Raw genomic sequence first — 14,221 nt, forward strand, 5'->3', positions numbered from 1 at the left:
AATCAAAGGTATAGGCCAGAAGACCTTTAGATGGTGGTATAGGCCATGATGTTCCCGATCCGAGCGGGGCCGGTTTGATTAATGCCATTTTAGAATTCGCTGAACAGGAGAACGGACATGAATTGGATGCTCGCATAAGGGCAGGAAGGAGCAGCAACCTGCGCTTGAGTCTTCAGGTACTCCTATGATTTCAATCATTAAAATAGAGAAACTTGGCCTTAACTTTGTTTTTCACTGATTGTACTGTAGAATGCGACGCGTTTGGACGTGCTGGTGCTCTAGGGGGTGATTCATATGCAGGCAGTAGTTAGCTAAGGCACAACTACGTGTGCAGCACGAATGTGTTCGGCCACAATTGCTGCGGTATCGACAACTCGTCTGATCTTAATGCTTGTCGGGGCATGTTCGAGGCCTTCGCTGCTGGGAAAGGTCAAGACTCTGTATCACGATCTGAAGGACGCCCCGAAAGACAAAGTTACGCTGGAAGGGTCTACCAGCACGTGCGTAAAGGCGTCCGACTGCAAGATAATCTACTCGCTGCGAACCTCGATCCTGTGCAGGCGGGTTGTGTGACCGAATTCAAAGAACGCAAGACTATCTCGATACGTCCTAGTGTTAACGTAAGCTCAGAGAAAATATTTTATTATTGCGACTTGTGCGCCGCAAGTGAGGCGCGCCCAAGTCGCTTGTGATTTTTTTTCATTTGGAAAATAAAGAAATCTAGTTCCCCACATGGTTGTTGGTGTGATAATCATTTAACTACATCTCCGTTACGACAATTAAATGCGCATTGTACAGCTCGATTTAACGTCGAGCCCACTTGCGTCATCTGGAAAGCTTACTGCGAGGAAACCATGCTCACCCAAACGTTCTAATCCAAAGTGTGCGGTCAGTGACTCCGATAAAGTCAGCATTAAGTACAATTCGGATTAGGACTGGTTGTGAAAGCTCTCTAATAGATATTAATAACGCACGACTGATTCATGTCTACGCGCCAGAAACCACTAACAGGAGGTGCGTGGATTTCCGGTCGGGAAACATGTCTGCACCTGGTCGAGTTAAAGGTTCCGTCATGCATTGATATCACTAGCATTACTACCAAGCGAAGGGCCGACAAACCACCTAGGTGGGATATGCATTTGAGTGTGTTTAGTAACAGGTAAAACTTAAAAGTTCATGCGCAGGTAACTTGCTACGGTGGTCATTTTTATTAGATTCGCGTCTTGGTGATCAGGACCTTTGATCGTACCGTATTTCACGCTTACAGGGTTTTAGAATATGCTTACGTCTTCACTGTCTTCACTGTAGCTATGTGAGGAGAGCAAGCTTGCGTAATTTTTTTAAATTTACGGAAAAAAGACAAATTAACCTACTTACTTAGGTTCCTCCCTTGTGAGTTCTAGGCTAGTAATGATGGGTATGCTTGCTTACTGCGGCTAGCAGACAATACACCACAACTACGGTAGACGCAACTAGTACACCACAATTAGCCTTTCCTACGAACTGCGACCCTCCCCCCTGGAGGCATCACCGGGGCCATACCGGTGTGATAGGTATCCTACCGGTTCAGTCTGCCCAACCTTTTGGAGGGCCCAGTGCAGCACCGTAGTCGTACTGGTTTCAAGAAAATATATCAAGAGGGGCATCGTTTGACTTGACATACCACGGATATAATCCTATTTGGTGTGCGATAGCAGCACTAACGTTGCTTCCTATCCCAGTATAAACCAACATTTTCAGTCATGTGAGTATCCATCAGAACTTAGTGTCCGAGCGATAGATGTATTCGGACAAGAACTTTTAGTGAATCTCTCCTCATTTCCCAAAGTAGGGTCATCCAAGTTCCCTGCCCTTTTAAGAAATGGCCGCGCAGCTCAAGCGAGATCGCAAACGCCGAGAGCGAGAGACGAAAGAATACGAAGCTCAACGGCAACGATATTGCGACCAGCCAACATTGGCCGTGTCGGGCAGAGCTGCCTTTTGCATGCGAGATATCGACCTGCCTGCAGCGAGTGACACGAGCGGACATTGTACGGGGTTTGCCGTCTCGACCCAGGGCTTCTTTCTCACGGCCATCAGTGTCTCCGAAGCTCAGCACTGACAAATGTCTGGCAGAAGACGACGCATCAAATGCTACGTGGAGCAAGTCAAGGACTTCGATGAGTACGGCGTGACTCTGATGAAGCAGGAGCGAGGCGTGCCGCTGGCGCGATGCCTGATACCGGAAACTGACCTGGAAGACGGCCAACAGGTCGTGGTGGCTGGGATAGGCATGATCGAGAGATTCCAGCAAACGGTGCCGCTGGGGTTACGCGCTCAGATTGACTCTATCAGCGGCGGAGTAGTCAAGGTCGACAACATCTACGACTGCACCGCCGGTGGACCGATCCTAAACCCGACCTCCAACCGCTTTGTCGGCATGATCACGTCCATCGAAAAGGACTCGTGGCTGAAGAGCGGCCGGGCCTCATTCTGCCCACTGACGCTGAGCTCGCCGTTATGGATCAAGATCGGCCAGGCCATGCAGCGCTATCTAGCCGAGCGTCTTAGACACCTGCCGGTCCAAACGCTGTGAACAAGGGACCAAAAAGCACCCCAATAGCATCGATTTATCACTTCAACATGATCCCTCTCCTATTCGATATGGCTACAGCTAATCATCTTCGTCGCATTTGATCACATCGTAATTGGCCGTAGCGATGCCTGTCCACGCGCGCGACGAGGCCGCGAGCTCGGACGACGATGGCCCGATGCCGATGCCGATGCCCATGCCGGCCCAGCCGGCGAGGAAGAAGCACAAGAAGCTGCCGTTCGAGGCCGCGTACCTGCGCAACCTGCCGAGCGCGGCCATGTACGAGCGCAGCTTCATGCACCGGGCCGCGGTCTCGCACGTGCTAGTGGCCCCGGAGACGCAGTTCGTGATCACGGCCAGCGTGGACGGCCACGTCAAGTTCTGGAAGAAGATGGCCAAGGGCATCGAGTTCGTCAAGCACTACAAGGCCCACCTCAAGGAGGTGCACGGCCTGGCCGTGTCGGCCGACGGCCTGCGCCTCTGCAGCACGTCGGCGGACCGCAGCATTAAGTTCTACGACGTGCTGGCCTTCGACATGGTCAACATGCTGAGCGTGGCCTTCACGCCGGCCGAGTGCGGCTGGATCTCGGCCAAAGGGGCCATCGAGCCGAAGGTCGTAGTGGCCGACAAGAACAGCCCGGCCCTGAGGATCTACACGGCCGAGAGCGCGGCCAGCGAACCCGTGCACACTATCAGCCAGTTACATGCGGCCCCAGTCACGGTGTTGGCCTTCAACCCAGTGGCCAACTGCGTCATCTCGGCCGACCAGAAGGGGATCATTGAGTACTGGGACGCGGACACGTACAAGTTCCCGAAGGACAAGTCGTTGGCCAAGTTCAAGTTTAAGGGAGAGACGGACCTATACGAACTGGCCAAATGCAAAACGTACGCCACGGCCATTGACGTCTCGGCCGACGGCAAGAGCTTCGTCGTGACGGCCAAGGACAACCAGATTAGGGTCTTCAGGTTCGCCACAGGGAAGATGCGGCGCAAGTACGACGAGAGTCTTCCGGTGTTCGAGGACGCCCAAGCTGACGGAACGCTGCACCTCGACGCTTTGGACTTTGGCCGACGTGCCGCCGTGGAGCGAGAGCTGGCCAACTCGGACGTGGTCTCCAATTGCGTGTTCGACGAGTCAGGCCATTTCATCTTGTACCCTACGCTGGCTGGTATCAAGGTGTTGAACATCGAGACGAACAAGGTTGTGAAGGTGCTGGGTAAGGTAGAAAGCTCGGACCGCTTCCTGCGGCTGAGTCTGTTCCAAGGGAAGCCCAAGGTCAACACGCAGTTCGAGAAGCACCTGAAGGCTGCGTCTGGACTCAAGCACGAAGCCGAGGTCATGTCCGACTCCGCAAATGAGCGCGACAACATCGACCCGACACTGTTCTGCACGTCATTCAAGCGTAACCGCTTCTTTCTGTTCTCATCTCGTGAGCCCGAGGAGGACGAGGGCGAAGACGGCAGCGCTGGTGCCGGCCGCGACGTTTTCAACGAGAAGCCAACGCTCGAGGAGGCGCAGGTGGCCACGGAGTCCAGCACGTCCAAGGTGCTTGGTGAGACGGCAGTCATGCACACGACGATGGGAGATATCACGCTCAAGCTCTTCGGCAAGGAGTGCCCCAAGACCGTGGAAAACTTCTGCACTCACGCGCGCAACGGGTACTACGACAACCTCATCTTCCATCGTGTGATCAAAAACTTCATGGTGCAAACCGGTGATCCGCTGGGAGATGGCACGGGTGGCGAGTCCATTTGGGGCGGCGAGTTCGAGGACGAATTCCACCGCAGCTTGCGACACGATCGGCCGTTCACACTTTCGATGGCCAACGCTGGTCCGGGTACCAACGGCTCGCAGTTTTTCATTACGACCGTACCGACCCCGTGGCTGGACAACAAGCACACTGTGTTCGGCCGCGTCGAGCAGGGTAAGGATACTGTCTCAAACATCGAAAGCGCGCGCGTGGACAAGTCCGACAAGCCTCTCAAGGACATCAAGATTATTAACATTGATATCTTCTAGGTCAGGGAGCTCTGGATCCATCGGTTGATGATGCTACAGGAAAAATACACTCAATGGATGAAGACAGCTTCGAACTAGGCTGGAGATGTCGCTGGGTTCCCGCTTTCTATTGCGTTGCCGATTGTACCAGTACCTCCAGCGGTGGCGCTGCTACTGTTATCGTTGTTACCAGCATTCGCTGCCAGTGCGAGTGCCGCAGTGTCGCTCAAGCTCTTCAACCGGTCGCCGCAGAGAAAGTGGCGGTAGATCTGTTGACGAGCGCGCAGCCACTCGAGACGGTTTGCAGCTTGGTGCGTGACGTAGCGGAAGCAGATGCGGCCAGCAGCGGGGATGGTGTTGGTTTGGTACATGGAGTAGATGATGAGGACGGTGGACCGCGTGCTGTCGATCCGGATCATGTCCATGGGGCACGAGATCGACAAGTCCACAAGCGCACGTAGCAACATCTTCTCGTCGTCGCGAGTGAAGTCCACCTCGAAGTCCATGTCCACAGCCAGCGGCATGATCGTGCTCAAATAGCCCAAACCCACGTACACTCGTGGCCGATCAGTCATCGCGAGACGCTCGAGTAACTCACCAAAGCACTCCAAGTCGACAATCGCGTGGTGCATGGCCACCAACGCGCGCAGTCGGCCTGACTCGTAGTTCTTCGGGAAGTGCTGGAGAACGTGGTGGGCTTGTCGTGTGAGTATCCGTCGGCCGGCGATGGCGAGATGGAACAGTACCAGGTGATACTTGAGATTCTGCCGCTTGTGGACGGGCACGTAGATCGCGCAGACCTCAGCGCCGACCTGAGCTAGCAAAGTGGCCAGCTCCTGGTCTGTCATTGCCGTCTGTGTTGCCTGAATTAGGCTCTGGTCGAGCTCTGAATTCTCCGGGAAGTCCAAGCTGTGGTCTTCAATGTACTTGTCCTCGGGCCGGATCGGCGAGACGTAGTCGAACTCGAGGATTCCTTCGTACGGCAGTCGATCGAAGAATGTGTACGTGAGCTGAATGGGCTTTTGGTTGAAGAAGACGTTGCGCCAGTAGAAGCCGCGGCCGTATTGACTGCAGTCTGTCCGCTTGGGATGGTATCGGGCCAGGGTGGCCGCGTGGTGGGCGTTCAACGAGGCGAACCAGAGTGCCAGCTTGCGATGGCGCGTATCTCGGAGTGTCAGTGTCCAGTGGCCCGTTGGGTTTGCGGTCGAGAACTGCATGGTGACCGGGCCGAAGCGATCGATGAGTTTCCACTGCTCCGCTTGAGTCAAGTGCTGCTGCAGGAAGCTGAAGACGTTATCGCCGTCAATTAAACACGGCCACAGTCGGCCAAGGAGCTCCAGCTTTGGCAACGAAGGGTGCAGATGAGATACGAAGAACGAGGCTTGCGTGGTCGTTAGCTGCAGGTCCGCGAGCACCAAGTCCAATAGACTGATCATATCGCGCGAGGAGAAGCCGCGTTTGACGATGTGGATGAGGCCAAGGCAGGAGTCCTCGTCTAGCCAAGACACAGGCCCGCGGGGGAGCGGTGGGGGCAGGAATGTCGCTGCTGCACGCAGAGTTCCCCTCGCAGGCAGCTTCCAAGGTGCTTTGCTCGAGCCCGCTACGCTGTAGAGACAGCGACGCTCCTGGTCTACGGCCAAGACGAACCTCCTCTTGGCCGACTTGGCCCGGGCTGACTTGGCCCTGGCCGATCTGCTCCTCGCCGTGCTGGCAGCGGATACATCGCCTCTGCCTCCATCCTCTTCGTAGCTGATGTCTGAGAGCGCGCACCTTCCTTGAATCAACGCAGCATCGAGCAATTCACTCGCGACAGCGAAGGCAAAAGGAGATTCCCCTATCCTGAGCTCAAATGGAGAAGACGCAGACGGCAGCCTGGCATCGAAGATGGCGGACGTGTTGCCAGCTCGAGTCGAGCCAACAGATGAAGTTTCCAGGTCGTGAACAGACAAGTTGATCTCACAGCGCGAGCCCAACGCAATAGCACGCAGAAGAGCGCGAGCTCCGATTTCTCCAAGGCTGTTGTCCTTCATGTCCAGCGTCTGTAGAGAGCGGTTTTGACGCAAGAAGAAGCCGAAGGCCACGGCACTCGCTCCGGTCAGTGCGTTGTGCGATAGATCGAGTTGCGTGAGCGTCGTGTTGCATGCCAGCGCCGCTGCCAATTGCTCTCCACCTCCGTCCCCACATCGGTTCATGCTCATGTGAAGCGTTCGCAACGAAGTGTTGGTGCGCATCGCGATCCCCAAAGCCACAGCACCAGTACGTCGAATGCTGTTCCAAGACACGTCCAGCGCCCGCACGTTGCAAGTGGGTGTCGTCAGCATCGCACCGAGCAGGATTCCTCCACGCTCACCGAGCGAGTTATGCGAAAGATTGACTCGTTTCAAGGACGGATGTGACTCAATTGCAGCCGCAACAGGAGCAAACGCCTCGTCGTCGCCGCCCAGTGTTGTATGGGATAGATCCAAGTATGTGAGAGTGCTGCAGACAGCCAGAAAGCGGGCGATCTGCTTACACCCTTCCCGACCAACTTCGTTCTTGCTCAGGTTGAGCACAGTGAGCATACACCCGGACTTTAGCGAGGAGTTGTCGACACTGTCCCGCTTATGCCGCTTTGCAGCAGCTAGAAGCTTGGCCTTTGGGGATCGGTCGTCGAAATCTTGAGTGTCATCCGCTTCACGGTCCGTGGCGGCCGCAAGGGATTCCAACAACGGGATGATAGAAGCGTCGGTTAAGCGGTTGTCGCTGAGGTCTAAGACCTGGATGGCCTGGAATTCTCGAAGTGACGTGGATAGAGCGATGATCTTGGCATCTCCAAGCCCGAACTGTTGCAGCTGAAGAGCTAGATGACGCTTGCCACGACCAGGACGATCGTTAGAGTTTTTACTCCTGGAATTCATGAGTAATGATGCCACTGCAGCGAAAGAAGAAGGCGCTGAGGATGATTTTCGTGCTGTGGGAGGTTGAGAGGTGGGGGCTGCCACCTCGTTGATCCTCGAGAAGATCGGCTCGGGTAGAATCTGCGTCTTGACGCATTCGTGGTAGAACAGCGAGCGCGGCGAGAGCTTCCCGAATAGCTGGCTCGCAGTTTGTCGCTCAGGTTCATCGTCACTGTCTTCATCAGGCCAAGAAAACCCGTGATCGTCATCATAATTGTCGGTCTTTTGGCGAATTTTGTGGAAAGGGAGAGGGCTGAGCTGCTGATGGTGTTGTGCTACTTGTACCTTCTTCCACTTTGGAAAGAGATGCTGTTTGTCGGCGTAATACTCGATCTGTCCAGCGTTCGTTGTGTGTTTCTGGATCTTCTTGATGAACTTTCGAGCTTTTGGGAGGCGAGGAATTGGCTGCTGCTGTTGCTGAGGTGATTCAGCTTCCTCATAAAGCCATGGAACGATCGGATGATTTTCGAGTACATTTGTATCGGTGCTTACCGCGTTCAATACGCTCAATTTCCTCGATGGTAGGCCATCAACTCGCTGCTCCAGTCTCATTGCACCTGCTTCTCTCTTACGCAGCATCGCCTCGGCGTCTTGAAGCTTCTGGTCAAACCTCAAGCGTTTACTGTCGACTTCTTGCACAATAACGGGTGCGGCGGGGCTAGCAATCACGTGCTCCAGTTCCCAACTGACTTTCGATGTATTCGCGAGTACCTCATCGATGGTTCGTGGAGACGGCATGGCCTTGTCATCGAGAGTTTCATCCGTGGTGGCGTCTTCATCTGGAGTCGGTTCCTCCTGCGCGTACAGCGGCTCAAGCCTCAGACTCGGGTACATGAACTTCTCCACTTCGCCGTCAATGGTGGCCTTCCACTTGCTGTCGAGCGTCTCGAACTTACCGATGGCGTGCTTCTCGTGCGGTGTTTTAACTGTGTTTTTACGTGTTGGGGAGGTGAGATTGATCCGTGGCAAGACGGCGGGGTCTATCGGCATCACCGACTTCCGTCGAACTTTGACAGACAGACCTTCGATCTTCACTCGTTTCTCCTCCTCTTCCCCTGCTTCCTCTTCGTCCTCCTTTAGTGGCCCGTGAACGCCGATATGGTATTTGCGCATGGACTTGAGCTTCTTCAGCGTCATGATCTTTGCGTGCGTCACGGTGGTGACTCCTCGCACTGCACCGTCGTGAACGGGAGGCCGATGCTTCTCTGCTTTGAACGTCTGCGCCCGACTGGTTCGTCGCGATGCCGCTCGGGCCGCTGCTTCCTCGGGGTCCCCAGAATCGGCTCGAAGCGTAATGGCTTCGGCCGAAAGCGTGAGCGAGTTCAACAACTCCTGGCTGCGGAAACTCTGCCGTGATCGCCGTCTAGGCTCCCGAAAAGAGGGCGCGTTGTTCATGGTGTTTCGTGCACAATAGCGTTGAGATGAAGAGATGGCATGGGATGCGGTGACACCAGACAAATTAAGACTCGACATTAGTCAACTTTGGTGCCAATTGAGACTGTGTGATCGAAGTCTTGATAACGGCGATGAGTTGCCCAGACCTCCATCTAAAATGGAAAACAAACGTCGAAATGAATCGGATGAGTACGTTCATGACAATAGCAAGGAATATTAAATCCAGACCCCACTCGGCTTTTGCAGTATGCAGAACTCAAGCTCCATCGTTTCTTCCGCCAGCTTCTCCCCGGCCTTTGCCAGCTCACCAATGCCATTGTCGATCTGCGGTAACCACGACTTCAGGAAGTACTGGCCGTATTCAGTCTTGTTGTGGTGCCACGTGACGACCCACACGTCGATGAGCTGCATCGTTGCGTGGTTCAGTGCCACTTTCTGCTTGGCCTCTTGCTCGATGGTGTACAGGTCGACCTCGTACCACTTGTCGCTCCGATCCACGTTGACAAGTCTCCTCGTCATCGTGATGGTCTTGGTGCGTTGAATCCGATCTTCCAGCAGACTATTGAGCAGCTTTAGCCCGGCCACGAAGGTCTCGGCCATCGCGACATGGTTGCGCTGTACTCAACAACAAATTAGTAAAGAGTACCGTTACTATATACATCCACAGCACACGCACCCCTTTTTTCTTGCGGAATTTCTTGTCATACTTCCGTTGTAAGCTTAGGCAACGTTTCCTGGAAGCCCGGAACGTGATGACTGCTAGGGGCAGATCGTCCTCGGAATCGCTCTCTTCGGTCTCCTCCTCTTCCGAGTTGAGTGTCGCCAGCGAAGATTCGAGGATTTTATCGAGGAGAAGTGCAGCCGCATTAGCGCTGGTGATGTCTTGCTCCTCAACAGAGGTAGGGGATGCAGGGATTTCGCTGTCGTCGAACTCATTCAGGAAATTCTCCATGGATTGCAGCTCGATGTCGTCCATGGGTACTATATGGTGTGGTGGCCCCGAGGGAAGAAGAAGAATGAAAGAGGCCAGGTGTCCACCCTGATACGCAGAGAAGCATCCGATCTGGGGACGCTGAAGTGAAGACGACCGCGTCATCATGTAGAAGGTGCATGGAGAGTTCCATTAGACCGCTGCATCTTTACGTCTACACTACAACTACAACTATTACAGTATACAGTACTACTCGGTGGATTAACAGCAACTACACCCACACCCCGTTGGGCTTCTGCTCCATGCACCACTCCAGCTCGGTGGTCGCCTCTGTGAGTTTCTCGCGGAGGTTGGCCAGGCCTTGGATGTAGAAGTTAATGTCCACCACCGTGTCCTTGAGGAAATATTTCCCCTGTTCAAGCTTGACCCTCGTCCAGGTCGTCGTCCACGACTCGGCGTACTCCGTCGCCGTTTGGTTCAGAGCAAGCTGCTCCTTGACCTCCTTCTCGATTGTCTTCCGGTCCCTCTCGCATGCAGCAATTGGTTGAGTTTCCTGCTCGAGAGAGACCAATCTCCTCGTCATGACGACCATTCTCGTCCTTTCAACGCGATCTTCCAGCAGGGCGTTGAGCAGCCTCAACCCGGCCACGAAATCCTTGGCCAGCAATATCTTCTCAATCTTAATCCAACAAAACACGGCGTTAGTGTAGAGCCCAAAACCCTGTAACAAATGACCGAAAACTTTACCTTCTTCTTGTCGCGGTAGCGTTTGTCGTACGCCTTCTGCTTCAGCCGCTTGATCTCCGCGGTGGTCGCTGCGTCGATTAGTAGGGGCTTGATGTCTTCGTCCTCGCTCGTTTCGTCCGAATTGAAGGACGCCACGGAAGTTTTGTCGTCGTAAGAAACTTCCGACGACGTGTCCGATACTGCACAAGGCTCGGTCTTGATCACGACGGCAGTATCGTTAGCGTTGACCGGGCCACCCGAGTGGAACGACACCAAGGTGTTGGCCACGTCGTTGGCGATGTCCATAGTCGCGGGGCCGCTGAAAATCTCGTCGAGGTTGGCTTCGGCCACGAATTTCCAGACCGAGGACATCTCAGGGTCCGTCATGCTCGAGTCCGTGACCGTGACGCAGCGCCAAATGAAGAGTGAGGGGTCCGTCCGACCGGGGGCAACTCAGACGACCGCAAATGAATCGCGTGTCTTCAGTACCCTCGAGTGCAACGTCTGGGTCTGGGGTAGCCCTGCCTGCCATCGGCATCGTGCGGTTGTCGGGGGGACATGAAGCTCCTCACCCACTCGAGGACCTCGCCGCCAATGGGTCCGCGCTTCGTGGCCAGCGAACGGTGCAAGAAAAGGAAGAAGGGGGACGCCATGTCACTCTTTGGCGACTCGGGCAAAAGCTCCCGGAAAAAGGTTTCCTTGAACCCCGTAGTAAAATTGTCAAAACCTGGCCGAGCTTGTATTTGCTTAGTAATTATTGTGAAAACCGATTAGAATGTCTTATTGGATTGTAAATCGGCCGATTTAGTGGTTTATTAAGATATAAGATCCCCGATTTACTAAATCCGACCTCCTAATTAGACTGGGGCACATCGATTTAGCCTCAAGATTATTAGCAAGGGCGACTTGCAGAGCCAAATCATATGCATCGGATTTAGGTTTGCTAATCAGCCGATTTAGCCAGAGCTGACCGATGTGCAACCGGCATTCGCTCCTTGTAGGCTAAATCAGCCGCGCAGACAACAATCGTTGCAGTCGCTCTTGGCTATAATAGTCAAGGCTTCAATGCTAACAGCAGGACTAAGCAGGAAAAGCTGCACGCTATAATTCATGCAACTGAGATACGGAGGCGACAGGTTGAGTCTCGGGCCGAGGTGATGTCTGTTGATCGAAAAGGCTGCACATAATTACGAGACCGATGAACGATTTATACTCCGATTATAATTGAGGCATCCCCGATTTAGCATCCTCCAAATCCTCTGTGAGCGATGCTTTACTGGTCGATTCAGCAGGACAAACTAATCGGTTTTCACAATAGCAGGTAATGTAATGTATTACGTTTTCGCGTTGCCACACTATGCTGTCGCTAGGCTCAGCTTTGCTAGTCGACGGCATAAGGTGGTGTCCGCATACGTCGGGTCCTTCTTCGCCGGCAGTGCGGCGACAATTGCCCTCTCGAGGGCTTTCCATTTAAGTTTCTCTTGTGCAAGCAGCCGAAGTTGGTCCAGGTCACGGCGGGTCTCGAGGCGATAGGCGACAATAGTTTTGTTTAGTTTCTCATGTACTACGTAGTTGTGCAATTTTAACAAATACTTACGTCCGTCACCTGCTATTGTGCAGGTGACGGACGTAAATACACTGCTATTGTGCAGATGACGGACGTAAATATTTGTTAAAATTGCACAACTACGTAGTACATGAGAAACTAAACAAGACTAAAACGTAAAGGTGAGCGTCGGTCCTCCGAGTCGCCACCGCAGCTCGGCCTGGACAGAAGCTAACTGCTCGCCAACCGCCGCCAGCCTTTCCATCTCCAGCTCGATCTCCTTGGCCTGCCCGCGCATGAAGAACTTGCCCGTCTCGGTCGATCTGTTCTCGCTCCATTTGAGCAGCCACTCGTTGCTCAACTTGATCGCTCTTTCGTTCACCGACCATTGCTGGAAGTGAGCGGGGGGCGGCGCACTGACGCCTTCGCTCTCGTCTGCGAGGCGCAGCAATCGGAGCACCACCTCGGTCTGCCCCACGCGCTTCGCCATCAGCTCCACGAAGAGCTCGAGCGCGGGCACAAACGTCTCGCACAGGGCCTTGTGCGACAACTGCTTCTTGGACCGGGATTTTTTGTCGTAGACCCGTTGGCGCGCGCGCTGGAGCTCCGACTTGGGCACGCGCTTCTTCTTGGTCGGGGACTCGGTGGCCGAGGGTTGGCCGGCCGCGCGCTTCCTTGAAGACGCGAGAGCGACGGATCTCGGTGGGTCTTCAACGTCGCTGCCCTCATCGGTGGTGACGCCCGTCACGGTGGACGAGGAGGAGTCCGTCTCGTCGTCGCTGCAGACACTATCGTCCGAGGCCGGGGCTGCGTCGTCGCAGGTGGCCAGGTCCAGCCGGTAGATCTCGTCGAGGCTCAGCTCGTTGAGGAACTGGCACACGGCGGTGAGCTCGTGGTCGGCGACTACGGCCATGGTGCTTGGTGGTTGGGCGCAAATCGGCGAATGCGGCCACGAAAACAACCAAACGAGGAGTGCTTGACCGACCGTCGCCGGCCCGCCGACCGGCATGGCTTCAAGTTTCGTCCGGGAGATCTCACTCGATTGTCCATGGCGGCCGCTCTCCTCCTTCTCGACACTGAGTTGGGCTACGGCTACTCTGGGGGCGACGTCAAGTGGCCAATGGCCTCGTGCCCACGGCTGTCACGGCCACGGGCTCCCGAGTGTGAGTGTACGATGGGGAGGCCCTCTGCGCCTGCTGCCACGGCCGACTTGGCCGTTGTACAGAATTCTGCCCGAATAAGGAACGGGTGTACAACTAATAGCCTCCCATATTTAATATTATTTTCCAGTCGATGTGGCGATAGGGGGATGTAAGGTACTGAGGTACTAAGGTGAAAAATCTGGTGCCAATCATCAGCTCTCCACCCTCGTTTGAAAAATGGCGCGCATTTAGCGATCTTACTAGACTTCAAACTACATGTACCGTAGTGGTAGACTCGCACTTTTGCTTTTGCACCTCGCCCCACAAGCCCCACTCCACCCATGAAGTCCACACCGTCCAAGCGTCTCCGCCTCACTTAAAATGATGCGACCGGCTTGGTGAAGGGCTAGATAATCCCTACGAGGTCGACCAGTTGACATCGCTGTTGTGGTGCGAGGATGTCTGGTCAAAGGTTAGTGCTTCGACCATACGCCACTGTTGGAATCATTCCGGACTCGTAGGTAAAGCTGCTCTTCAGTTCATTTTGAAAGAACTAAATCAGTACATTGGAAAAGTATACTCAACTTAACATCAATTTATATATTATGCGTCTTTATATATATCAGGCGTTCCTTACTCGGGCAGATTACTGTACATGTATTAGGTAGATGGGGGACATCGCTGGACAAGCGGACAGACAGGTCGCTCGCGCCATAGATCTCTGAAACCTTAGCGACGTTTCGCCATGATGGATACGCTGTCCTGGTAGCCATATTTTGGTCGCTCCGAGGACACCTCGCGCTCCTGGACGCTGCTACATTGTCATCGTGTGACGCTGCCTGGAGCCTGCTATCAACGCTGCTGATGATGAAGATTCGAGGTAGAGGTCGCAGGGCGCTGCGCGGGCCAGCTTGACAGATCCCTTGACAGCGGGGGGATTCCCGCTTCGAAGCCGCGGCTCGTCTGCGCTGGTG

The 14,221-nt window shown here is 54.4% G+C and overlaps 8 protein-coding genes across 8 annotated transcripts; 4 read left to right on the forward strand and 4 right to left on the reverse strand.

The window, feature by feature from the left end:
- Positions 1-107: 107 nt before the first annotated feature.
- PHYSODRAFT_286787 (hypothetical protein) lies at positions 108-730 on the forward strand. Its single transcript, XM_009533532.1, has 2 exons — positions 108-176; positions 250-730. The coding sequence occupies exon 2, from the start codon at positions 402-404 to the stop codon at positions 690-692; it is 291 nt and encodes a 96-aa protein (XP_009531827.1). The 5' UTR covers positions 108-176; positions 250-401; the 3' UTR covers positions 693-730.
- A 1,374-nt stretch (positions 731-2,104) lies between these two features.
- PHYSODRAFT_303541 (hypothetical protein) lies at positions 2,105-2,575 on the forward strand (the record flags this gene model as incomplete). Its single annotated transcript, XM_009533533.1, has 1 exon — positions 2,105-2,575. One exon carries the CDS (start codon positions 2,105-2,107, stop codon positions 2,573-2,575), a length of 471 nt encoding a protein of 156 aa, XP_009531828.1.
- Positions 2,576-2,756: 181 nt separating this feature from the next.
- Positions 2,757-4,592, forward strand: PHYSODRAFT_514914 (hypothetical protein; the record flags this gene model as incomplete). Its single annotated transcript, XM_009533534.1, has 1 exon — positions 2,757-4,592. The coding sequence occupies one exon, from the start codon at positions 2,757-2,759 to the stop codon at positions 4,590-4,592; it is 1,836 nt and encodes a 611-aa protein (XP_009531829.1).
- A 74-nt stretch (positions 4,593-4,666) lies between these two features.
- Positions 4,667-7,468, reverse strand: PHYSODRAFT_516350 (hypothetical protein; the record flags this gene model as incomplete). Its single annotated transcript, XM_009533535.1, has 3 exons — positions 4,667-6,247; positions 6,293-7,163; positions 7,278-7,468. The coding sequence occupies 3 exons, from the start codon at positions 7,466-7,468 to the stop codon at positions 4,667-4,669; spliced, it is 2,643 nt and encodes an 880-aa protein (XP_009531830.1).
- A 711-nt stretch (positions 7,469-8,179) lies between these two features.
- Positions 8,180-8,902, reverse strand: PHYSODRAFT_517440 (hypothetical protein; the record flags this gene model as incomplete). The annotated part of the gene is made up of 2 exons (XM_009533536.1): positions 8,180-8,679; positions 8,737-8,902. Coding segments are annotated over 2 exons (666 nt in total), but the record flags the coding sequence as incomplete, so codon positions are not given.
- A 1,202-nt stretch (positions 8,903-10,104) lies between these two features.
- PHYSODRAFT_317073 (hypothetical protein) lies at positions 10,105-10,946 on the reverse strand (the record flags this gene model as incomplete). Its single annotated transcript, XM_009533537.1, has 2 exons — positions 10,105-10,512; positions 10,581-10,946. 2 exons carry the CDS (start codon positions 10,944-10,946, stop codon positions 10,105-10,107), a joined length of 774 nt encoding a protein of 257 aa, XP_009531832.1.
- Positions 10,947-12,207: 1,261 nt separating this feature from the next.
- PHYSODRAFT_286788 (hypothetical protein) lies at positions 12,208-13,213 on the reverse strand. The gene has a single exon (XM_009533538.1). The coding sequence runs from the start codon at positions 13,112-13,114 to the stop codon at positions 12,275-12,277; it is 840 nt and encodes a 279-aa protein (XP_009531833.1). The 5' UTR covers positions 13,115-13,213; the 3' UTR covers positions 12,208-12,274.
- A 422-nt stretch (positions 13,214-13,635) lies between these two features.
- Positions 13,636-13,788, forward strand: PHYSODRAFT_422660 (hypothetical protein; the record flags this gene model as incomplete). The annotated part of the gene is made up of 1 exon (XM_009533539.1): positions 13,636-13,788. A coding segment is annotated over one exon (153 nt), but the record flags the coding sequence as incomplete, so codon positions are not given.
- Between the last annotated feature and the right edge of the window lie 433 nt (positions 13,789-14,221).

Source organism: Phytophthora sojae (assembly GCF_000149755.1).
Source record: "Phytophthora sojae unplaced genomic scaffold PHYSOscaffold_7, whole genome shotgun sequence".
Taxonomy (NCBI): Eukaryota; Oomycota; class Peronosporomycetes; order Peronosporales; family Peronosporaceae; genus Phytophthora; species Phytophthora sojae.

What these genes read in the sequence shown, in the direction of transcription:
- PHYSODRAFT_286787 (XM_009533532.1), top strand. Translation starts at nt 402, where the DNA reads ATGTTCGAGGCCTTCGCTGCTGGGAAAGGTCAAGACTCTGTATCACGA.
- PHYSODRAFT_286788 (XM_009533538.1), bottom strand. Translation starts at nt 13,114, where the DNA reads ATGCCGGTCGGCGGGCCGGCGACGGTCGGTCAAGCACTCCTCGTTTGG.